The sequence below is a fragment of the Megascapheus bottae genome, unplaced genomic scaffold, assembly GCF_031878675.1.
Source record: "Megascapheus bottae isolate mThoBot1 unplaced genomic scaffold, mThoBot2.hap1 H_1, whole genome shotgun sequence".
NCBI classification, from domain to species: domain Eukaryota; kingdom Metazoa; phylum Chordata; class Mammalia; order Rodentia; family Geomyidae; genus Megascapheus; species Megascapheus bottae.
In genome coordinates, this window is record NW_028327858.1 from 2171811 (window position 1) to 2197527 (window position 25717).

Below are 25717 nucleotides of genomic sequence, written 5' to 3' on the forward strand. Positions count from 1 at the left end.
CTCAAAGCTAGCATGCTTCTGTCTGAGCCACAACTTCAGTTCTTGCTTTTTCTGTGATTAATTGGAGATAACTTTCATGGATTTTCCTGCCTGGGCTGGCTTCAAACTGTAATTTTCAGACCTCAGACTCCTGAGTAACTAGGATTATAGGCACCCAGTTTTCTTGGTCATTTTCTTATTTTTTTTTTTCAAAGTTTGTTTTTTAGGGGCTGGGAGTCTAGACTAGTGGTAGAGTGCTTGCCTAGCATGCACGAAGCTGTGAGTTCGATTCTTCAGTACCCTACACACAGAAAAAGCTGGAAGTGATGCTATTGCTCAAGTGGCAGATCACTAGCTTTGAGCAAAAATTGTTCAAGGACACCGTCTAGACCCTGAGGTCAAGCTCCAGCACTGGCAAAAAAAAAATGTTTTTCACAGTCTCGGGGTGTTTGCTAGTGGATATTCTGGTCTGTAAAGGTCTACTCATTTTTGTTCTTTGCTTTCAGGATTTGAAATGAGGATGAGTTGCAAAGAAAATCTAGTCTGCTGTTCCCCCTCCTTTTTTTTTTTTTTGCATAGTTATGTGCTAAAACTTAGTAGGTGTTTAGTTGACATAATAAAGCATTTAATGTGGCATCTTTTTATCTAAAAATTATTTGCATTTAATCTTAGCACACTTCATAATGTTACCACATGATGGCAGTAGAGAAATAAAAATCGTCGCTTCAATAACAATATATATGCAGATAATAGCATATTTGCAGATAAACAAAAATTTTCTTTAGTTACTTTGCTAATTACTTCTGTACTAGAATTTGATACCATACTTGCCAAACCCATGTCTTAGAGGGAATGTTAGCCATTTAAACATGTTTATGTGTAATGTATGTCTTCCTTCTGAAACCACAGTGTATGGTCTAGTTCTGGTTTGGGTTTTTTTGCCAATGTGTCATTGAATCCAGAGAGTTCATAATTGACTTACTACTTTTAGTCTTATTGTTTATTAACAGTGTGATTGATTTTATTCAGACAACCTAAGGGAACCCCTTGGTTCATAATCACAGAATTCTAATTCCTTTAAATTCCAACTTCCCTTCCTTCCTTCCTTCCTTCCTTCTTCCCTCCCTCCTTTCCTTTCTTCTTTTTCGTTATTTTCCTTTTTTTTGTCAGTCCTGGGGCTTGAACTCAGGGCCTGGGAGACTATCCTTGGCCTTTCTCAAGGCTAGCACCCTACCACTTGAGCCACAGCACCGCTTCTGGATTTTCAAGGATTCAAACCCAGAGTTTCATGCATGCTAAGTACTCTACCACTAGGCCACACTCCTGGCCCATAAATTTCTTCTTTTTTCTTTTTCTTAAAACTCAACTGCCATCTTCTAATTGTAATTTTTAAACCAGTATGTAAAAAAACCCTCTTTCTAGTCATATATAATCTTAGCACATGCTGTAATCTTAGCATTTAGGAGGCTGAAGCAGTAGGATTGCATATTCTACCCAAGTAAAACCCAGATAACTGACTGTCTGTCTGACTGTCTGACTATTCCTACCTATCCATCTAGAGGGTGTGTGTGTGTGTGTGTGTGTGTGTGTGTGTGTGTGTGTGTGTGTGTGTGTGTTATACATTATGTATTTCATTGCAGAAAAAATGTAAAGTCAAAGCAGAGTCTCTGGTCTGTTGATTCTATGTAAAAATATGCTAGTTAACTACTTAACAGACATATGGACATTGTTTACTAATTTGTGGGAAAATTGAGGCTCTAGATTGTGAATTTGGTATGTATGCTCGGAAAAAATGCTTCCTTGGGGAAAGTTTGTTCCAGGGTAACCAAACTGTTAGTGAATTGTGGTAAGGATCAGTACTATTGGTGAATTATGTATATTTAACCATTTTTGTAACAGTTGTTCTAGTAGCCTTGGCTTAGACCAGCATGCTTTATAATAAAATGCTTATTTCTAGCTATTGAGAATTTAAAGAAAAGATAATAGAACTACCTGAGGGTTTTATAAAGATATTCTTTTGGGTTGGGAAATTTTATAATTTTACTACTGACCTACTCATTCTAGCTCAGGTTAGTGACTTGGTGTTTTTCTTGCATAACTTGTGTTTACACAACTGAGACAGGATGCACACTGAAGTAGCAGTTGTCTTTGCAGATCCAGAGGAGGAAAAAGTGTGCTTTGCACGAGCTAAATTGGAATTTTGTTTTGATCCTGACTCTTCTTATTCCCTTAGTTTAGAAATGATTCTTGAGATAAAGAAGATGCCATCTACTCTTCTAAATTCTCAGGTTTTTGTCCAGAAATCAAGGTCAAAGAAATCAACTTGAATTGTTGAAGAGAAGGTTATAGTTCATATTAACCTTCCATGGACATTTGTTTCTTTATTACTGTTAGTGGCTGATATGAATAATCTCTATTCTCCAGGTAGTCTTACTGGAATAGTTGTGATAGTGTAGAGTAGCAAATGGTTTACATAAAGGTATTAATGGAATGTTTAAATAACAACTTGTTATCTACTATATGCTCGTCCCTGTTCAAGGTCTTCTTCTTATGTTATTTTTAATTTTTAAAGCAACCCTAAAAGCTGAATTATGGCTGGTCATACTGGATTTTGTCTAAGGGTACCAAATTTTAGAGGTTGCAAACATTTAATATAATGATTCTAAAAGCTTGGCACCTACTTAGCAAGAATAATTATTTAAAACAGGAAGCCACCAGATGGTGAATATTGTTAGTAACACCCATCTGTGGACTACATTATGAATTACAGAATTGATTTGAGAACTGGTTTGTATACTTTGTTCCAGGTGCCAAAACTGATGGCATGCTGTGTTTGTAAGGTAGATATTGTAGTTCCCATTTTACAGGTAGAGGAAAGAAAGATATAAATTTGCTCAAAGACATGGCTGGTAAGAGTTGAGCTAAATTTTTTAATCTTAAATGTAGCTAAATCCACATTTCCTTTTCTTTTCACTGTGCCATATTACTTTTGACACATTTTCCTCCTAATTAAATTAGCCTTTTTTAAATGAAGAAACACCACATCTGAACTGTCAGTTATTAAAAACTTTACATATTTTTTTTACTAGCTCTCATTTGTGTGCTTACTCAACTATCTATCCAGTTGATTATTTCACAAGTATTTATTACTTCTAGGTACCAGGTACTATGATATGGAATATCAAATTTTTTTACTTATAAAAACATAATATTTAGTGATGGCCCCTCTAAAGGCCATAACATGCTAGTGTGGCCCATGATTATGTCTTATGTATCTATGTGAAATATTTTATAGATTTGCTGCCATATCTGTTGCTTTTTAAAAATTTTAAAATAAAATTATTGTTATTATTAAGATTGTGTGCAAAGGGGTTATCACTTCAGAATTCAAGTAATGTACATGCTTGTTTCTTGGACACTGTTATCCTTTCCTTTGCTTTTCTTCAGTTTCCCTGTCTTGTACATGCCCACAAGTTGATCTGTGGCTGTGTGTGTGTGTGGGGGGGGGTGTTTGTGTGTTGGTCATGAGATTTGGACTCTGGGCCTGGGTGCTGGGTGCTGTCCCTGAGCTCTTCTGCCTTACTCCTACCCCTTGGGGCAAAGTGCCACTCCCAGTTTTCTAGTGGTTAATTAGAGATAAGGGTCTCAAGGTTGTTAGTGGTCTTTAGTGCCCTGGCTGGCTTTGAACTGTAATCCTCAGATCTCAGCCTCCTGAGCCTTTTTTTTTTGCCAGTTCTTGGGCTTGAACTCAGGGGCTGGGTACCGTCTTTGGACACTCTTCCCTTAGGGCTAGTTCTCTGCCCCTTGAGCCACAGCTCTACTTTTGGCTTTTTCTGTGTATGTGGAGTGCTAGGTGAGCACTCCACCCCTAGGTCACACTCCCAGCCTGATCTGTTGCTTTTTATTTGACTTGTTGCCATTGTTTTAAAATTCTAATCCTATGTAGGAGGTATGGCTCAGGTTGTAGAGAACCAGCTAATGAGTGAAAACAAGCCTCGGTTTGAGTTCTAATCTTGGACAAATGAAAAGAAAACTATTTCCCCCATTTCTTTTTCAAACCTGTTTGTTTCTCCTCTTCTTTTTGTTTCCATTGAGGTGTCTTGTATGCTATATGAATAAAATTTGATGAAAAGCCTGTTGGATTTTGTTAATGTTACTTTTCTTTGCAAATTTTCCTTGTCATTTCTGACTGATGAGAGATTACTTCTGATGTTCATATTCAACTTAGAGATGCAAAACATCTTTTGCTATTTTTATTCTGGTAAGTAGTCTAGCATTATGAAGCTACTTTTCAAAGCTTACCCTTGCCTAGATAGATATGTTCTAGGCCCTTCGTGATGTCTATACATGTTTCAAAAACTATGGGCTTATTGAAAAGGGAAAAAAATCCTATCTTTTATTCTACTTAAGGACCTTTGGAATTTATTTATTTTTTGTGGGTCATGGGGCTTGAACTTGGCCTGGGCACTGTCCCTGAGTTCTTAAGCTCAAGGCTACTACCCTACCCTGGAACTAAGCCCTACTTTCTGTTTTCTAGAGGTTATTTGGAGATAAGAGTAAGGTTCTTGGGGCCGGGAGTTTGGCCTGGTGGTTAAAGTGCTTGCCTAGCATGCATGAAGACCCGGGTTCGATTCCTCGGTACCACATACATAGAAAAAAGCTGGAAGTGGTGCTGAGGCTCAAGTGGTAGAGCTCTAGCCTTGAGAAAGTCCAAGGACAGTGCTCAGGCCCTGAGCTCAAGCCCAGGACTGGCAAAAAAAAAAAAAAAAAAGAGTAAGGTTCTTTTGTGCTGAGCTGACTATGTACTAGATATCAGCCTCCTGAGTAGCTAGGATTACAGGAGTGAGCCACCATGCCTGGCTTGGAATTTTTTTTTTTGCCAGTTTTGGGTCTTGAACTTAGTGCTGGGCACTGTCCTTGGGCTTTCTCAAGGCTAGAGCTCTACCACTTGAGCCACAGCATCACTCTGGCTTTTTTTCTATGTATGTGGTACCAAGGAATGGAGTCGAGGTTCTAGGACTTGAAGTCAGAGCCTGGGTGCTGCCCAAGAGGTTTTGTGCTTAGGGCTAACATTCTATCACTTGAGCTACAGCTCCAGAGGTATGAGCCACCAGTACCTTGGCATGTCCCTTTTTTTCCCATATATTTTTTATTGTAATTAATAGAAGGGTTACATGATATTTGCCAGATAGATGGTACATTAATTCCCATACATTGATACCCTTTTACATGTCTTGGCATGTCCCTTTTAATGTGAAAGTTGAGATCTTTTCAAAGAAGAGCACTATTAACTTGTACATATATAAATGGTAGTCTTGTCAGATTAATCTTATCTTTTGTGTTCTGTTTCTCAATTCCTTCCAACCCATTTATTTACTTACTTACTTACTTACTTATTTACTTACTTATATATGTATGTATGTATGTATGTATATATGTATGTATGTATGTATTTATTTATTTAATTGTGGGTCATGGGGCTTGAACTGGCCCGGGCCTGGTGGCTGTCTCTGAGCTCTTCAGCTCAAGGCCACCGCCCTACCCCTGGGCCTGGGCGTTGTCCCAGAGTTCTTCAGCTCAAGGCTATTGCTCTACCCTTGAGCCAAGCCCCACTTCCCTTTTCTGGGGGTTAATTGGAGAAAAGAGTCTCAGGTTCTTTTGTGCCCAGGCTGGCTTTGAACCTTAATCCTCAGATCTCAGCCTCCTAAGTAGCTAGGATTACAGGCGTGAGTCACTGCTCACTGCGTCCAGCTACAACCCTCTTATTTTTAACAGATTTTAAGGAGTTTGCTTCTGCCATTTTCATACATAGATATGTAATGTATTTCAATATTATTTGTATTTTACTATTATTTGTCCTCCATCATTCTCTTCCCTTTCCTCCCTCTCATTCTCCTCAACAGTCCCACAATTGCATGCCTTTTTTTTTTCCTCCATTAAAACTTTTTTTTTTTTGCCAGTCCTTGGGCTTGAACTCAGGGCCTGGGCACTGTCCTTGGATACTTGAGCCACAGCACCATTTCCAGCTTTTTATGGTATGTGGTATGGAGAAATCGAAGCTAGTACTTTTTGCATGCTAGGTGAGCACTCTACTACTAGGCTATGCTCCCGGCCATCTCCATTAAAACTTTTTTTTTGAACTCTGGGCCAGAGTACTGTTCTGGGACTTTTTCAAGGCTAGAGCTCTACCACTTGAGCCACAGCATCACTCCAATCACTCCAGTTTTTTCTATGTCTGTGGTCCAGAGGAATCGAACCCCAGTCTTCATGCAAGTACTCTACCAGTAGGCCAAACTCCTGGCCCCTCTATTGAAACTTTTTTTTCAAATTTTTTTTTTGTGTGATTAATGGAAGGGTTACATTATATTCACTAGATAGAAGGTGCATTACTTCATGAACATTGATACCCTTTCTCATGACATGGTCCCCATTTCCCTCCTACCCTCCCCCTGCTTATCTTGATTTTCCCTTCTTCTCTATCCAATTTCAATTAAGCACATATAAAATATAGCAGATAACAAGGTGAAATATTGTAACAATATGCGATAACCAAGGGATGGCAAAAGAGATGAGAGATAACATAGTACATTAAGGACAACAGTCACTTATTATATAGCTTTTGTTTTCCTTATCCTGGAGGTCCTTACATTTAGTGTCATACTATTTAAAACTTTTAATTCAAATAATCAGAGGATATTATGGGGACTAGTAGGAAGGAGCAAAGGGAAGGAGATGGGTTCTTGGAGCTTGGGGAAGAAAAGATCAACATCTTTACAATGATAATTTTATTTACTGATTGTTTATGATAGATGGGACCTATAAGATAGTGAAATGACTTTGGGACCTATATGATAGTGAATGACAGTTATAGACTGTCTGAATTACGAAGACCAGTGTTTCATATTTTATTATTCAATATACTCTAGGAGTGCTTTTCTCCTCCTTTAAGTCTCTTATGCCTCCTTTTTTTTCTCTCCTCAAAAATGTTTCCTCTTTTATGTCTTGTCTGCAGGTTTGGGATAGGGCTTTCAGAGTTCTGTTGTAGTTTGGTTTAATTCTCTCTTTACAGATAATCTCTCATGGTATTTATTGTGTCCTAGCAATGCTGAAAATGTGGCTCATATGCAAATTTGTCTTGCTATTTTTTTTTTTTTTTTGCCATTCTTGTGTTTGAGTTCAGAGCCTGAGCACTGTCCCTGGGATTTCTCTACCACTTGAGAGCCTCAGCACCACTTCTGACTTTTTTCTACGTATGTTGTACCAAGGAATTGAACCCTGGTCTTTGTGCATGCTACGCAAGCATTCTGCCACGAGGCCAAACTCCCGGTCTGATTTGTCTTGCTATTTTTTTTTTTTTAAGAATTTATTAACTTTGATTTTTACATCATATTTTAAATGATAAGTTTAACATACATGTGTTCAAGGAGGGAATCTCTATTTACAATCATTTGTCTTGCTATTTTTAAGAGGTCAAGTAGGGAGACGACATTTAGTGGTTACCATCATCCTGTGGGCCTATGTGTCCACTTAGTTGCTATTTGAATGTTTTAACATCTTTACTCAATTGTGATATATATATATACACACACACACACACACACACACACGTATATGTGTGTATATACATGTGTATATCATATGCATCACATATAATATGTATCTTTTTTTTTTTTGCCAGTCCTGGGCTTGAGCTCAGGGCCTGAGCACTGTCCTTGGACTTTCTCAAGGCTAGAGCTCTACCACTTGAGCCTCAGCACCACTTCTGGCTTTTTTCTATGTATGTGGTACTGAGGAATTGAACTTGTGTCTTCGTGCATGCTAGGCAAGCACTCTACCACTAGGCCAAACTCCCAACCCCTGTATCATTTTTTTTTTTTTTTTTTTTTTTTTGCCAGTTCTGGGCTTGAGCTCAGGGCCTGAGCACTGTTCCTTGGACTTTCTCAAGGCTAGAGCTCTACCACTTGAGCCTCAGCACCACTTCCGGCTTTTTTCTATATGTGGTACCGAGGAATTGAACCCGGGTCTTCATGCATGCTAGGCAAGCATTTTAACCACTGGGCCAAACTCCCGGCCCCTGCCCCTGTATCATTCTTTTATAGTATACACACATATATGTTATATACATGATACATATTTAGAAAATCCTTTTTTTTTTTTCAACAGTACTGGGGCTTGAACTCAGGGCCTGGGTACTGTCCTTGAGCTTTCTTAAGGCTAGTACTCTACCACTTGAGCCACAGTACCACTTACCACTTCCAGCTTTTTTTTCTGTGTATGTGGTACTGAGGAGTCGAACCGGGGGCTTTGTGCATGCTAGGCAAGCACTCTACCATTATGCTACATTCCTGACCCCTAGAAAATCCTTTTTATTTAATTGCTAATGTTTATTCATGACATACATATGTATGTTCATGTTTTACCTTATGTGTATTTTGATGAATTTTTAAATTAAGTTGTGACTTTAATGAGGTTTATTTTTATATTTACTTATTAATTATTATTATTTTTTGTTGGTCATGGGGCTTGAACTCTGGGCTTGGGCATTGTCCATGAGCTCTTCAGCTTAAGCTACTGCCCTACCCCTGGAGCCTCAGTGCCACTTCAGGTTTTCTGGTAGTTAATTGGAGATAAGAGTCTTCTGGTCTTCAATGCCTGGGCTGGCTTTGAACCATGATCCTCAGATCTTAGCCTCCTGAGTAGTTAGGATTACAAATATGAGCTATGGAGCTTGACTCATGTTGTGGTTCACTCTTGTACTTTATCACCATGCAATTATTGTACTTAACATATAGAAGGACAATTCTAGAGAGAGGTTTAAATAGTGGGTTTAAATATAGGAGCTTAAAACCAACTATTAAAATTGCACATCTATCAAAGGAGATACACCTTTTTCTAACTTAGGTAAATTTTATTTTTTGGGTTATTGTGTATTTCATACAAATTTATTAAATGGAAATACATTTCTATTTATCTCACCATCTCCCTCTCTGCCCTGTTTTTGCTTTGGGGGTAGAACACAGAGCTCTTGCAGGTTGAGCAAGTACACTGTGATAAGACTGCATTCCCAGCTCTGTTGGATTTTTCTTGAGATTAATAATTTGTTATATTTTGTTTACTCCTAATCAGTCATATTTAGGAATTAATTAGTTTTATTAATTTAATGTTAAGAAGAGTCAATTCTTGGGTCAGGAGTTTGGCCTAGTGGTAGGTGCTTGCCTAGCATGCACGAAGACCTGGGTTTGATTCCTTGGTACCACATATATAGAAAAAAGCTGGAAGTGATGCTGAGGCCCAAGTGGTAGAGCTCTAGCCTTGAGAAAGTCCAAGGACAGTGCTTAGGCCCTAAGCTCAAGCCCAGGACTGGCAAAAAAAAAAAAAAAAAAAGAAGGGTCAATTCTTAAAAAACTTGTTATGTTTTTTATTTTATGATTTCTTTCCCTTTCTTCCATTTATTCTATTTATTTGTTTATTTATTATTTATTTTTTATGGGTCATGGGGCTTGAATTCAGCCTAGACCTTAAGCGCTGTCCCAGAGCTCTTCAGCTCAAGGCTACTACCCTACCCTTGAGCCAAGCCCCACTTCCCATTTTCTAGAGGGTAGTTGGAGGTTAGAGTCTCAGGTCCTTTTGTGCCCAGGCTGGCTTTTGATCCTCAGATCTCAGCCTCCTGAGTAACGAGGATTACAGGCGTGAGCCACTGTGCCCAGCTTTTGTAAGTTTTTCTGCAGATTATAGTAATAAGAATTTTGCCTTAAAATTTGCTGCTTACAGTAATTCTTAATCTTAATTCTAGTATTATGTCAAACTTATTTAGTGTATCTCTTCCATTTCCATTTTTTGTTCTTACTGTGTGAGACTCATCCTTACATAAGCTTAGACTAAGTTGTATCCATATTAGTTATTATATTTGATGGTTTTCACAGGTGTCTGAGCTTCCATTGAGTTTTTTTCCCCATTCTTTTTTAATGCTTAATTTTATTTTTACTTGGTAATGCTCACTTGCCTATCTTTAAATTTAACCATTCTTTGTTGCCGCAGCCCAGTCTGCTATTGTGAAGTTTTTAATTCCAGACTTCCTATTTGTTGTTGTTTTAATAATGTTTCCTTATTGTCAACCTGTATTTGGCAGTTCATTGTCTGTGTACTTAAAAATGTTCCTTCAACATAGTTTCATTTAGTTTTTAAACATATTTGTAAGTTGTTTTCATTCTTTGTCTGCTCAATGTACACCTGGGTCCACTCAGAGATAGCTTTTGTGGACTGATCATTTGTTTGTCTTTATGTACGGACCATATTTTTACTGTTTATTTCCATGTTTTCTATGTCTCATTTTCTTGTTATTGTTCAAAATTCAAAATTTTAGATACTATAGCAACTTCAGATTCTGTCTCTTCCCCATTCCTCGGGGGTAGTAGTTATTGTTGTCTTTGGGTTTTGGAGTCCATCAGCCAGAGGTTGTTTGAAGGGTGTGCTTCAACACTGTGAGCGGAATGTAGTTGGTCCTCACATCTGCTACTACTACTCTATTGTACTAGGGATAGAGGGCAAATAGGAGTAAAGTACTTGTAGACCACTGTTATTTTACTGCAGTTCAACAACTTGTATAAATATTTTTGTGTGTCTCTATATATAGTTGATGTTTTTATAAATTTAGTTTTATCTAGGGAGAGATTTTGCCAAATATCTCACTATGAGATTCTAAAAGTGCCACCTTGTGCCTTCTCTTTTATTACTCACATTCTTACTTGATTCTAATCCATTCTTTCTTATCCAACAGCTGATGTGGTCTTTTAAAAATGAAAACTAGTATGATATTTCCTTCTGTTAAAAACTTTGAAAGGTATAGACAGAGGGAGTCCTTTAACTTTCCTTATGTAATAGCAGTCAAGAGGAAACGTTGTTCTTTACTATTCCAAGGTCAGAGAATATGGACCTTCATTTGACATAATAGAGCAAGGGGACTTGGGGGTAAAAAGAAAAGAAGGAATAGTCACAAAACATCAGGATGTTTAAGACAGTGAAATGATTTTATGTAAAACTTTAATAGTGGATATGTCGTTGTATAATGTCAGCATCTGTATAGCTGTGTGATAGAGTAAAGCTTAATATAAACTTATCAATTATAGTTAATAGCAATGTATCTATATTAGTTCATTACTTATTGCTTGTTTATGTCACATAGAGTCAAGATGTTAAGGAAACTGCTATTTAATAGCAATGTATCTATATTAGTTCATTACTTATTGCTTGTTTATGTCACATAGAGTCAAGATGTTAAGGAAACTGCTTGAGATAGAGTGATGTGTGAAAGAAACTCTTGATATAGTCTACTTAGTTCTAATAATTAAAGCTGTACTAAAAGTAGACTTAATTATATGACATTATCATCTCAGTAATAGCCTAATCATTTGGAAGCTACTCTTCCTTTTTGCCTTTTCCCCAGTGGAGGCATAGGGTGGACTGGGACTGGGACTGGGACTATGAGCTGTCTGTTCATGCCCAACTTGGGGATGACCCAGTGTTAAAGGAAAGGGTGCACCTGTAGTTGAGGCTCCTAGATTGCTAAGAATTAATTGGAAAGTGACTGGGAGGGAATAGTCTGGTAGAACAAATGTGAACCAAGACTGAAGGTCACAGCAGCAGATAGGCTTTCCTGAGAAAGTCCTGGTAGTAAGCAGAAGCCAGTGGGCCTGTGAAGTGCTCTATTTTGCATCTTAGTACAAATGTGCTTCAGCATGTGTGAAGACATCTCATATAAGGGGATGGGAATATCAAGCAGAAAACCCATTGCTTTTAGGATGAAATGCAGCCACCATGGCCTGCAAAGCTGTGTGTGGTTTGCCTTCTGCTTTCCTCATCATCTTGAATCACTTCCCTTCATTTGTGCTTTGTTAGCCATAGTGACCTTCTTTTACCTCCTGGTCCTAGGGTAGAACTTTCCTGGAGCTGTGCATGAAGTGCTAATGACACCTCAGTGGACGGATCTCCTTGCTCACATTTGGCATTTCTTTCTTTCTTTTTCTTTTGGGGGGGGGGGTCATGGGGCTTGAACTAGGCCTAGGTTCTGTCTTGAGCTCTTCAGCTCAAGACTACTACCCTACCCTTGAGCCAAGCCCCACTTCTCTTTTTCTGGAGTTTAATTGGAGATAAGAGTCTCAGGTCCTTTTGTGCCTGGGCTGGCTTTGAACCTTGATCCTCAGGTCTCAGCCTCTGGAGTAGCTAGGATTACAGGTGTGAGCCGCTGTGCCCCACATTTTGCATTTCTTTAAGGAAGCCTTTCCTTACTTCTGTTCAGACCAGAATAAATTTCCTGGCCTTCGTTGTTCATGTTTTTTCTTCAAGTTCTTACCATGTTTACAGTAAAATGATGTATTTCTCTTGCCATTATTTATTGAATAAATGTCTCATTTATCTATAGTATTTCCAAAGGAAGGAATTTGCTTATTTATTACTATATGTTTTAGCATAGTGCCTAGTATACAGGAAAGTCTCTGTAAACATTTTTAAAGGAAGCTGGGTGCCACTGGCTCATGCCTATAATCCTAGCTATTCAGGAGCCTGAGATCTGGTTGAAGTTTGAATCCAGCCCAGATAGAAAAGTCTACCAGACTCTTATCTCCAATTAACCTCCTGAAAAGAGGAAGTGGAGGTATAATTCAAAGTGATAGAGCACTTTCCTTGAGTGAAAAAGCTCAGGTACAGTGCCCAAGCTCTGAGTTCAAGCCCTATGACTGAAAAAAAGAATTAAAGGGGAGAATGACTATGTACTATATATAAATGGGTCCTATTCAAGGAGAAAAAGAAAGCACATAGGAAGGACTTCTTGGGGAGATTATAATAAATAGTAGAATTCTAAATATTTTTCTAATTACCAGTTAGTAGTCAATAAAGATAACTATTGAAAATATCAAATATATATGTAAAATGCCTCCTGCCTGTTATTTCAGTATTCTGTACAGGTATGAAGATATGTATGCTTAATATTTGGCAATGTGTAGATTTTGGTCATTTGAAATGGCATTAATTATATACACTGTTATATTTGTAGCTGTTTAAGTAGTGGGTTCAGTATTGAAACTTGTTGCTAATCTGACCTTGAATTTGACAGTCTTCTGATTTGTTCCCATTCCTTGGTTTTGTGTTGTGTGTTTCCTTTTTTACTACTCTTGAAACTAGGGCTTCTTTCCTGCTTGGATCAGACATCATGCTTAAGTACCTCTAAATAAGCATGTGATCTGAAGCCCAGGGTTAGAAACTGAGAAACTCATTTGATTTCCTATAATATTTTCTAATCTTTGTGGGAAGAGATGGGGTAGGACAATAGTTAATATTCAAGAAAAACTATTAAATTAATTTTAATATATTTAAGAATGGAGTAGTTCAGTTAAGAAAGATTTATGTCGAATTAACTAAGTGAACTTGGATTTATAATGTCTAATTCTTACAGTTTCTAAAAATGTGAGTATGGAAACAGAAAATATTGTTCCCTGAAAGGTTTTTTTTTTTTTTTCTTCTTTTTGGCCAGTCCTGGGGCTTGAACTCAGGGACTGACCTTGGGCTCTCTTAAAGACAGAGCTCTACCACTTGAGCGACAACACTACTTTTGGCCTTTTCTATATATGTGGTACTGAGGAACCAAACCCAGGTCTTCGTGCATGCTATGCAAGCACTATACCACTAGGCCAAACCTCTGGCCGAGTTTTCCCCGGTTCTGGGGGCTTGAACTTTGGGCCTGGATGCTGTCCCTGAGATTCTCTTTGCTCAAGGTGAGCTCTCTACAGCATCACTTCTGACTTTTTTGAGTAGTTTATTAGGGATGATAATCTTATGGAGTTTCCTACCCAGGCTGACTGTGAACCTCTATTCTCAGATCTCAGGCTCAGATCACAGGCATGAGCCACTGTTGCCCAGCTTCCCTGAGTTCTTTATTACCTGTTATCTAAGGTTTTTTTGCTATAACTAATCACCACAGATTTTAAAAATAATTTTTATTAGCTCTCTCTATATATACCAAGTGGCTTCAACTCAACATGTCAATTCATGAGTGTAGTGCATCTTGACCAGTGTCACCCCTTCTATGATTGTCTTTATCCCTGTTAACTCTCTATTCCCTCGTACTCTCTGGTTCCATTTTCAAATATGTACATCCAGTGTTATGACTGTATTCTTACTACTGATATTTTAAAAAATGTTCATTAGTTTTTAAGGAGGAACAATAGAAAAAAATAGAGTATAGAGTTGTACTTCTTCCTTACTCCTACATTTTGGCTATAGACACAGAGAACTTTAGAGATCAGTACCCTGGGCCATCAGAAATCTGTCTGGAATGATGACTGGTGCACAATATTTATATAATAATAGTAATAACAGTGTACTGGTAATTTCTCATGTAGTCCAAACTCTAATAGAATAAATTGAATTTGAAGAACAGTACATTAGGGATATCCCCTCTATATGCACTGGAAGAATCTTAGGATGTTGGAGCATTCTGGTATAAAATATATTTCTTACTGGGTTACCACTGAAGAAAGAATGTCTAGATCGTAGTTTACTGATATATGCCTCTTGAATTGTTGGCTGTTATGGTGACAACATTTATGTTGAGAATTTCATGTTTTAATGACAAAAATGTTTACTGGAAATTATAGCTTGGAAAAAGAGAAGCACTTTCCTGTTTTAGCAAAAAGCTAGGTAAAGCATTGATGTGGGATAAAGTAGCTGTGGAGTTTTATATTCATATTGTATGAACAGTAAACAGAGCATCTAAAATAACCACTTGCACATTGCAACAAACACATCATCATTTGCTTAAAAAAGAGTTATAATTACAGTTGACGAAGCATGGCCACCATAAAAATGCATTAGTTTGGCTTGACACATTAATTACCTGTTTTTGCAGATGTTTTTATGTATTGTTGTGTGAACAGTTTACAAAATAATTACAGGAAAGTCATATGGAAAATAAACTAAGTGGGTGTTTTCTCATCTAAATATTTTCATTCATGTGAATCTGTGTGAGGCACAGCTGCTGTGTGGCAGAGGCAGAGGGATAGATGAGAATCTCTGAAGGTTTTTATTAGACCATCTCTAGCATTACTAGCAGCACATTTTTATATCTTTAGTAGCAGTTTAAAAACATTAAATTGAGAGGGCTGATTTGGATCAGAAAAAAATGTTATCCATGAGTAAACTAAACCTAATGAAATTAAAAAGCAAAACAAAACAAGCCCACAAATGGAAAACTACTATTATTTGAGTACTCACACATTATTAGGCACTTGAGAAAAACCTATTTTGTAGTTAAGTTGTACAGTAGTAATACATAGGCCATAGTTTATATTTTTGTAATTAAACCTTGTCATGTAGAAATTGTCTGGAATTAAAGTTTTCCTGTTCTTCCTTGAGAAGTATTGAAATGTAAACCCACTTTTTTTCAGCAGTTTACAGTGTGGTCTCAAAAGTGAGTGTCACTGTGTATTCATGCTTTACGTTTTTTTTTTTTTTTTTTTTTTTTTTTTGTTGACAGTCTTGGGCTTAAGCTCAGGGCCTGAGCACTGTCCTTGGATTTTTCTCAAGGCTAGAGCTCTACCACTTGAACCTTAGAACCACTTCTGGCTTTTTCTAAGTATGTGGTACCAAGGAATCGAACCTGGGTCTTCGTGCATGCTAGGCAAGCACTCTACCACTAGGCTAAACTCCCAGCCCCGCATGCTTTACTTTTATAAGCTAATAAGAAATATATCTTTCAAAATTGTGATTACAAACAGGATAAAGACAAGTTCTAGACTTCATCTTATTTACAGACTAATTACTTAGAGTATGTAGGCTATTTTCCCTTGATTCTTTTATAATAGCTTTTTCAAAATGTTATTTTGAAATGTGAATTCTCTTTTTAGTCCAATCATTCCATGTCTGGACTGTGTTCCTTTAATGTGCATTACAGCTGCATCAGTCAGTGATGAAGACAATAATTAAACAGACATTCCCTGATGTGCATTTTATATAACAATTGAAAGTGAGAGACACTAAGTTATACAAGGAGGTAATTAAGATATTCCTAGATATAAAAGCATAATAGACCCCTCTTTACCTTGATTTTATTTTCCATGGCTACAGTTATATATGGTCAACCCTGTTCTGAAAATAATTGAAAATTTGAGAAATTTACAATTCCTGAGTTTTAAATTGTGTACTATATTGGGTAACATGATGAAATCTGGTGCCATTCTGCTCTATCTTGTGTCATCCCATCTAGGACACAATCGTTCTTTCATTTGGCATATCTGTGTTGTATACCTACAAAACAGTCCCTTAATGTCTGTCTTGCCTATCAGATTGACTGTCCTGGTACTTGTATATAGGATTTGGTATTCTGAGGTTTAGGCATCCACTTGGCCTGTTGGAGCCTAGCCCCTGCAGATGGCTGTGGAGAAGGAATTACTGTGTTAGATTTTGTAGTGGTGATAGAGAGCAATCCACTTCTCTTTTCATTTAACAGAATCTCTCCCTTTGACTAAATTTTATTGCATGGTCTTCTACTTGTAATGTTCTGTGACAACATGGAGACAACCATGTGTTTGGAATCTACTTGGTGATCCTTAGGTATCTTTCCTTAAGAGAGAAGGTGATGCCAGGAGTAAATGGTGTTGAGAACTTCCTTTTTTTTGTGCTCATCCTAGAGCTTGAACTGAGGCCTGGGCTTTATCCCTGAGTTGCTCAGGCTAGTGCTCTACCAACTGAGCCCTAGCTCCATTCTTCTTCTCCTCCTCTTCTCTCCTCCTTCCCTCCCTCCTTCCCTATTTCCCTCCCTCCCTCCCCTCTCCCCCCTCTCTCTTGCTGTAGTTTATTTGAGCTAAGAATCTCACAAACTATTGCCTTGGATAACTTTGAATAATGATTCTCAGAGCTTATCTTTCTGAGTAGCTAGGGTTATAGGACTGAGCCACTGGGGGAAAATTTCTATATTCCTGTAATTGGCTTTAAATATAACATGGTAGGAATATTTAGTAATCCATTGGTTGAACTGTTTCAATGTGGAGATAAACCTTTTCATGTTAAAGCTGACTGAAGGAAGATGAAATGGAGTCTACTCTACATTTTAGTTTACATGTACACTATGTCAACTTATTAATGCAAAGGATGCATTTAATAAAGCATATGAAACTTTTAGGATGTGGATGATGACTACTCATAATCAGTAATTCTGCTGATATCTTTACCTGATTGCAAAGGGAAAATGTGACTCAGTATCATATAAACAAGAAAGTTACTGGACCCATGTTTATTTCACTTCTTCAAGCAAGTCTCTCGCAGCTGTGAGTGACAGAGCCCTCTTTAGGGTTTAAACTTCCTATAAGACAGGCAAACCTTTCTCTAGAGATTCATTTCTGAATTTTCCATGATCATACTTTTTACAAAGTAACATTTTTGTCCTGTAGTTTCAATTATGATTCTTTTTTCCCTCAGTATTTCCCATTTGTTTAAAAAATTTTTGGTATTCTCATTTTTTGAAAGTCATTTGACTTGGGAACATCAGGGAAACAGAAAGCTGCTGTTATTATTCTTTGGACAAGAGGGTATTATCAAGGACCAAGGATATGGCTTTCTTGGCATGTATACAGCTCTGGGTTCAAATGAAAACTCCCTTTTTATCATCTTCAAGGCTAGCCTGGGCTATATAAGATACTGAGGTTTTTTTTTTTTTTTTTTTTTTTTAATAAGGCCAGGAGTTTGGCCTAGTGGTAGAGTGCTTACCTACCATGCACAAAGACCCAGGTTTGATTCCTTGGTACCACATACATAGAAAAAAGCTGGAAGTGGTTCTGAGGCTCAAGTGGTAGAGCTCTAGCCTTGAGAAAGTTCAAGAACAGTGCTCAGGCCCTGAGCTCAAGCCCAGGACTGGCAAAAACAAAAACAAACAACAACAAAAAACTGACAAGCAAATATTCGAAGAGTGGCTTGACAGTGTTATCTCAAAAGAAATTTATGAAAGTCTTTTGCCTGATTTAAAATTGTAAAACATGGGAAAAGTAAGTTACTGAGCAGAAATTGTTGAATCTGTAGGCATTTAACACTATGATCTAGTGGCACTTGTTTTCATTCATTATTACTGATAGTAGAAAAATTGCTAAGTACCATTGAAAGCATTCAATTGAGGCAATAACCTGAGCATGAATATTATTGTAGCATTTGCTTTTACTATCCTTTGATGACTTTTTGAACTTCTAGCAGTCTCATAATGATTGGGTTTGGAAAACCATGAATAGTAGCTAAATGCAAATATAAGGAGAGTCCCTAACTGACCAGTTCATGTTCTACACAGAGAGCTGATGGCTTTGGCATTGTGGTAGATATGTAGAACCATAAATTATTGTTTATCTCAAGGTTGCCTTTTGTTATCAGAACACTTAGCATAAAGCAAAAATTGCAGGCTATACCTGAAAAGAACAAAACACATTAAATATAATAAATCAGCACTTAAAAAAAAATCTGTGGCTACCAAGGCCATTTTGAACAGAAGTATTCTTTTATGTGACTGAAGTTGTTGTATTTTTAAAGCAAAGAAAAGGAGAAAGCAACAAGAAATAAATCTCATCCCAGCCTCTCCAGATTGGTTGGGATGTTCTAGTGTGGTAAGGCTTGAACTAAGCCCAGCCTGGAAAGTCTTTGAGGAGCAGAGAAATAGAGATGAAAGTATATGATGTGACTAGTAGAATCTTATGTGGAGATTAAGTTCCATGTATCCAAAGTGTCCTTAAAATTTCCCAAGAAAGGTAGATATAGACATCATGTCTTTCAAGAAATCTAAATTGGCCAGTTCTTTATCTAGTTTTGTTTTTCTTTTTTTCTGAACCAATAATGTTTACAATATTCTTTTTAATGAATAAGATATAAGATATAAGAGTTTCTGAAACAGATTTTTTTTTTATTCCCTGAATAAAAATGTCTTTTTGCTCTCATGTGGGTAAATAAATGAGCAAAGAGCCTTGTTTCCTAAGCAAATTCCTGGGTAACAAAGTTATGTGAGGGTCAGCTTTCTCTTGCCTCTTCTATCTTTTCCTCATTGACACTATTATGGCACTTTTTTTTTTTAACAAAATTATATAAAGACAGTGAGTCTCTTTTAGGGCAGCCATGTCACTTTTGGGCTCAGTACTTCTGTATTCCTTTTCTGTAGTGAGATGTATACTTCTTTGAAGCTCTTATTTTCCTTCATGTTTTTCTGTCATCTAAGCTCTCTCCTTTGATTCTACTCTGCTATTTTGTCTAATAGGCACAGATTTTTGTATCTATTTTTTTTCCATCTTCTGTTGCCTAACTCATCTGTACTTGTCCCAGCTCTGTATTTTCCTGTTCTTACCCAAGCAATAGAATCAAGAATATCTAGTTCAGTTTTATTTTATTTTATTTTTTGAGGACAGGGATTAAATAGGGAGACCCTGTTCCAGAATTTCAAGTGCTTAGACTCTGGTGGTGTGCTGCCACAAGGCCAAAATCAGTCTCTCTTATTTATATTTAAAGTTGGTTTAGAGACTGCACTAGTGCTTTATGTCTGTAATCCTAGTTATTCAGGAGGATGAGAAATGAGGATCACGGTTTGGAGCCAACTTGGGCAGGAAAGTGCTTGAAACTCTTATCTCCAGTTAAGCAACTCAAGTGGTAGAGCACTAGCTGGGTGCCCTGGCCCTGAGTTCAAGCTTCTAATACTAGCATGTGCACTCGAGCGCACACGCGCGCGCGCGCACACACACACACACACACACACACACACACACACCCCAGCAGCTTTCCTAAAGTGTCATAAAAGACTTTAGTATTACTTAGCTTTTTATGAGAGAAGTGATTTAAAAGGAGGAAATATTCATTTTCATGGTTTCAGAGTTTTTAGTCTAAGGTTGACTAGATCTATGGATGACTTCTTGGATAAGTTTAGAATCTCCATATTCTACTGTAATGAGTTATTTGACTTGTGACTTAAAGTCAGAACTGGTGTCCAGAGAACTACAAAATAGTCCAGTGTTTCTAGAAAGTTTAATGACTTTGAGATTTTTTTTCTTATATATTACTCACTTTCATATCCTATTGCTGCATAGACCACACACTTATATTATGTACATCCTCGTTCCTGATCAGAAATTAGAAGCTGAGATAAGGTTATTATAGTCTGTATAAGATATATCTCATAATGTATTTAACTCTTGATATTTCTCGAGTCCTCTAGAATCTATATATATATATATATACACATACATACATATATATGTATCTATCCTCTCTATGTCTATGTAAGAGGTAACATTAATTTGGCTACTTAACTGGAGGCTGATTAAACTCACAATGATCCTCTGTAGGCTTGAGATCTACTAGTTGCTCAGGCCAAGAAACCAAGAACCTCAGAACAATAGTGACTAATGATACTGTCCTAGTCTAAGGCTGGAAGCTCCCAGAGGAGTCAGGCACTGGTATGAGGCTGATGGTTTTCACATTCAAAAGCAGAGATTTTAGTATCTGCTGACCTTGGGAGAGGAAAGCAGAACAAATAAAAGCATCAACAAATACCTACTCAAGAGTAATTGAATTTGTGCAGACAAACAAGCTGGCTTTTTGGGGGGCGGGGTAGGTTGTGGGGTTTGAACTCAGGGCTTGGGTGCTGTCCCTGAACTTTACAGCTCAAGGCTCTACCACAGAGCCACAGTGCCACGTCTGGTTTTCAGGTGGTTATTTGGAGATAGTCTTATGGTCTTTTGTGTCTGGGCTGGCTTTGAACCTCAATCCTCAGATCTCAGCCTCCTGAGCTAGGATTATAGACATGAGCTACTGGTGTCCAGGCTTTGTTGGCTTTTTGTTCTGCCTGGCTTTCAGTTAATTGGCGGGGGGTGGGGGGGTGGGTGCTGTCCCTTTTCAGGGTAGGTCTTCTCTACTCAGTTCACTTCCCATATTCTGAAAATCATCTTTGGAAACCCCTCTCTGACATACTCAGAGGTATGCTTTACTTAGTTTTTAGGTATCAGTCTAGTCGATTTGACAATTAAAATTAATCTCATTGTTATTAAGTAATGGGAACAGTTTTCTCCCATGATTGTGGATGCCCAATGGAAATTATTCCTTTATCTGAATAATGTAGAAATATAGAGAGACTCTTCAAAGGTATTGGTTTAACTTCAGTAGAATTTAAGTTATTTACCCACTTTGCAGAACAGTGAAGTTTCTGGCTATGCCTTTGAAGATATGATAGATATATGAGCTAGCTACCTTGGTAACTTAGTTTTCCTTGAATAGGAGTCATTATGGACTCCATTTGTGAACATGCATGTGAGTAAGTACATGTATGTTTTACAGTGAAGATCCGCTATTGTCGGGGTTTTTAGCACTCTTTGCCCCCTGACCAGCAGGAAGGGCAAAGAGAACACGCCCTGACTAAGACGAGACCGAGAAGGCTGGCCGCCTTCACCCGGCCCTCCCTTTCTATAAGAAACCAAGGATATTAGAGTGAATTAAACTTTCTAATTTATACTTTTGTGGTTTTTGAGACTTTCTCTGTGTAGCCCAAGCTGTCTTTTATTTTATATTTTATTTTATTTTTTACTTGTCCTGGGGCTTGAACTCAGGGCTGGAGCTCTAACACTTGAGCCACAGCATTACTTCCGGCTGTTTCTGTGTATGTGATATGGAGGAATCGAACCCAACCTAGGTCTTCATGCATGCCACACAGGTACTCTACCACTAGCCAAAACTCCTGGCCCTTTTATTTTATATTTATTTATTTATTTTATTCCTTTTGTGGGTCATGGGGCTTGAACTTGGCCTGGGCGCTGTCCCTGAGCTCTTCAGCTCAAGGCTACCACTCTACCCCTGGGACTGGGCATTGTCCCTGGGCCCTTCAGCTCAGGACTACTGCCATACCCTTCAGCCAAGTCCCACTTCCCGTTTTCTAGAGGTTAGTTGGAGTCTGAGGTCCTTTTTATGCCTGGGCTGGCTTTGAACCTTGATCCTCAGATCTCAGCCTCCTGTGTAGCTAGGATTATAGGCGTGAACCACTGAACCCTGACTATTTATTTGTTTTTAATTAAGTTTTACTGTAAAGATGCCAAGCTGGTTTTTAATTCTTCATTGTCCTAGCTTAACTTCCCAACTCCTGAGATTACAAATGTATTGTCGACACATCTAGTACAAACAGGTTTTTTCCCCCCCTTTTGGACCAGTCCGGGAGCTTGAACTCAAGACCAGGGTGATGTCCCTAAGTTTTTGCCCTGTGGCTAGTACGCTACCACTTGAGTCACAGCTCAGCCTTGCTTCTGGCTTTTTGGTGGTTAATGGAAATAAGAGTCTCACAGGCTTTATGTCTTGGGCTGGCTTTGAACCATGATCCTCAGATTTTTGCCTCCTGATTATCTAGGATTACAGGTATGAGGCACTGGTCCCTGGCTCAGCTTTAACATTTTTTTTTATTAGAGAATTTATTAATGTTGATTTTTACATCATATTTTAAATGACAAGTTTAGCAAACAAGTGTTGAAGGAGGGACTCTCTATTTACAATCACTGGGACTTAGTATTTAGAACTTAATCACAATTAGGCTAAGGGTTTGTATATCATAGAAGCTTTAACATTTTTAAAGCCACACTTTACCAGTGATTAGATCTGGTAGAATTGTCTTGGAAATATGTAGGTTTACCTTTGCTTCCTGGTACTGATGGACCTCAGTAGATGTGCAAAAAGCAGGTCTTTGTGAGGGATAGTTTTCATCTTTGCTTGTCGTTAAGCAGCATTGTCAATGAACTCCTTTCAAGGGACTGTAAGGGAAGACTCATAGCATCTATCGATCTCCCTATCCATCTTTGAATTACTTAATTAAAAAAGTTGCCCGGTATTTCCATTTCTTGGTTGTAGTTTTGATGGAAGTAGTCCCACCATCATTAGCAGGAATCTATTTCAGCTGATTGTTCGTTGTTTCTCTGCTACTATGGAAACTGCCTACAAAGTGGCAGAAAAGTCAAAAGTTTAAAATGCAGTGATTTGGTTACAAAGTATGGTTAAAACTATTTTAAATCATAACTAGGTGTTCTACAAATAGGCAGTTTGACTTGACATTTGCCTTATAATTTTAAGGTAAATTTATTTATTTTTGAATAGAGCAAATTTGAAGCTTTACCATACTGAATCAGAAAGCAAAAGTGCCACCGTTTCTATTGCAGGTTGAGTGAAAGGTGATCTCAGGATTTTAAATGGAGGTTTAGGTTAGGCCATGAAAGGCAGAACCTGAAATGTGAAGAACCGTTTGTAATAGGAATAACTGTCCAAGACTGTAAGCCATAAAACATAGATTTGGGAGTGTGTCAACATGGTGAGTAGTGGTTATCTATGCGGCATGCTTTATCTTCAAAGTATGTTATAGATTTTTATAATTTATTTCCACTTACAACTGAGTAGAAAAGCCTCCTAAAGAGCTGGAAGTTTGGCCTAGTGGTTAAAGTGCTTGCCTAGCATGCACGAAGACCTGGGTTCGATTCCTTGGTACCACATATATAGAAAAAGCCAGAAGTGGTGCTGAGGCTCAAGTGGTAGAGTTCTAGCCTTGAGAAAGTCCAAGGACAGTGCTCAAGCCCTGAGTTCAAGCCCAGGACTGGCAAAAAAAAAAAAAAAAAAGAAAAAGAAAAAGAAAAGCCTCCTAAAACTTTAGGTTCAGAAAAATTTTAGAGCAGAGGTAGAGCATACTATTATAATAATTATATTGCAATTATGGTAATGAGGAACAGGAATCATCAAATATGTATTATTCCTCAATTAATAAGCAATGGAAGCCAGGCTCCTAGTACCTTACACCTGTAATCCTAGCTACTTAGGATGCTGAGATCTGAGGATCATGGTTCAAAGTTAGTTTGGACAGGAATGTCTATGAGACTTTTTTTTTTTTTGGTTCGTCGTGGGACTTGAACTCTGGGCCTGAGCACTGTCCCTGAGCTCTTCAGCTGAAGGCTACCACCCTGTTCCTTGAGCCACTTGTGAGACTCTTATCTCCAGTTATCAGCAAAAAAAGCAAAAAACCCCAAAACCCAAACAGAAGTGGAACTGTGGCTTAAGTGGAAGAGTACTAGTCTTGAGCAAATGAAGCTCAGAGGCAGTGTCCAGATGCTGAGTTAAAAATACCAGGACTGGCACACATACACAAAAACAATAGAAATCCTCTAGGAGGAATATTCTTCATAAATAATATTTATGTGTTACATTTTATTTTATTTTATTGTTGGGGCAATATATAGAGGGGTTACAGTTACATTTGCCAGGCAGTAGGTGGATGACTTCTTGAACATTGATGCCCCTTCTAATGTTTTTGTCTCCCTTTTCTTCCTTCAACCCCCTCCCAATCTTCTTGTTTTTCCCCCTTCCCTTCCCTATTTCAAATAAACAAATAAATGCATATATAATATACCAGGGAACAAAGTCAGATATAGTAACCACATGAGATTAACCAAAAGGAGAAAAAGAGAGAAAAGAAATAACATAGTACATTAAGAACAACAGTCACACAAGGTAAAGCTCTTGTTTTCATATCCTAGAGTTCATTTTGTTGTCTCATCCTATATGACCTTACATGCACAGCTTTTGAATTATTGTGATCCTCTGCTAGGAGGGTCCTATATGTGTACTAATTATTACAAATGAGGAAAACCATTGAGCCTATGTTCCTTTGGTTACTTTTGAAGGAGAGAAGAAATACAATAACATAAAAGTTGTGAAAACTATTTAGAAAAGTTGCAAAATTGCAACTTCATTTCACGAAATGAAGTTAATTTTCAGATTAAATTAAAAAAATGTTTACTTTTTTTTGGTCCTAGGATTGAACTCGGGACTGGGCATCACTCCTGAGCTCTTCAGCTCAAGGCTACTGTCCTACCCCTTGTACCACAGTGCCATTTCTGATTTTCTGGTGGTTAATTGGAGATTAGTCTTACCAACTTTTTTAGTTCCCCGGGCTGGCTTTGAACCATGATCCTCGCATCTCAGCCTCCTGAGAAGCTAGGATTATAGGCATGAGCCACCACTCAGCATGTGTTTACTTTTTACAAGACCAGGCTTTGTTTTTTACCACTTAGGAGAGTCAAGCCCTAGGCGACGAGAGGCTGTGAAGAGGAGAACTGCAGAGTACCTCATGCGGGCAGAGAGTATTTCTACCCTCTATAGACAACCTCAGCCTGATGATGGATCTCAGGTAGGTCTGATGTTTTGCTTTTATTTTCTTTAGCCCTTTCCCTCTGTCTCTGTGTTCTGTCATGTACACATGCACACTCTTTCTGATTTTACTTCTATTCAGAATATGTGAAAATTTTATTCTTTGTAATTTTTCTGTAATTCTTTTATTGGTAGAAAAAAACATTATGGCAAAATAACAAGTTAGAATAAAATGAGACTTTCCTTTCTCCTTTTCTGAACCTTCATTAGTCCCTGTCTATATCCTTAGTTTCTCCATCAATAAGATGATAGTAATTATCAGACTTGTCTGTATTTGCACTTAGGATTCTTATGTAGTACCTGTATCATTTTATTGTTTCATGCTAAAACTTACTATGTATAAGTCCTCCAAGGCTCTGCTGTCAGTCACCAGAAGCTATAAAGGCATAGTTCTGACAGTCTTATTCAGCCCCTTGTATAAGGCAGATAAGTGCTTAAAATTGAAAACATTACAGTTTATTATAGTTTATATCTATCTGAATTTGGTAAATTTCTGGAAATAACTTTT

The 25717-nt window shown here is 37.8% G+C and overlaps 1 protein-coding gene across 5 annotated transcripts in view; it reads left to right on the forward strand.

Annotated features, from left to right (window-relative positions):
* LOC150038995 (inactive ribosomal protein S6 kinase delta-1-like) overlaps positions 1–25717 on the forward strand; it is a 152286-nt gene that overhangs the window by 55188 nt on the left and 71381 nt on the right. For all 5 annotated transcript variants that reach the window (XR_016534575.1, XR_016534574.1, XM_090328150.1 and 2 more), the window contains exon 7: positions 25074–25189. Coding sequence is in view for 3 of the 5 variants with exons in the window: in XM_090328150.1 (XP_090184276.1) it covers positions 25074–25189 (116 nt within the window). In the remaining 2 variants the exon portion in view is untranslated. The remainder of the gene's footprint in view (positions 1–25073; positions 25190–25717) is intronic.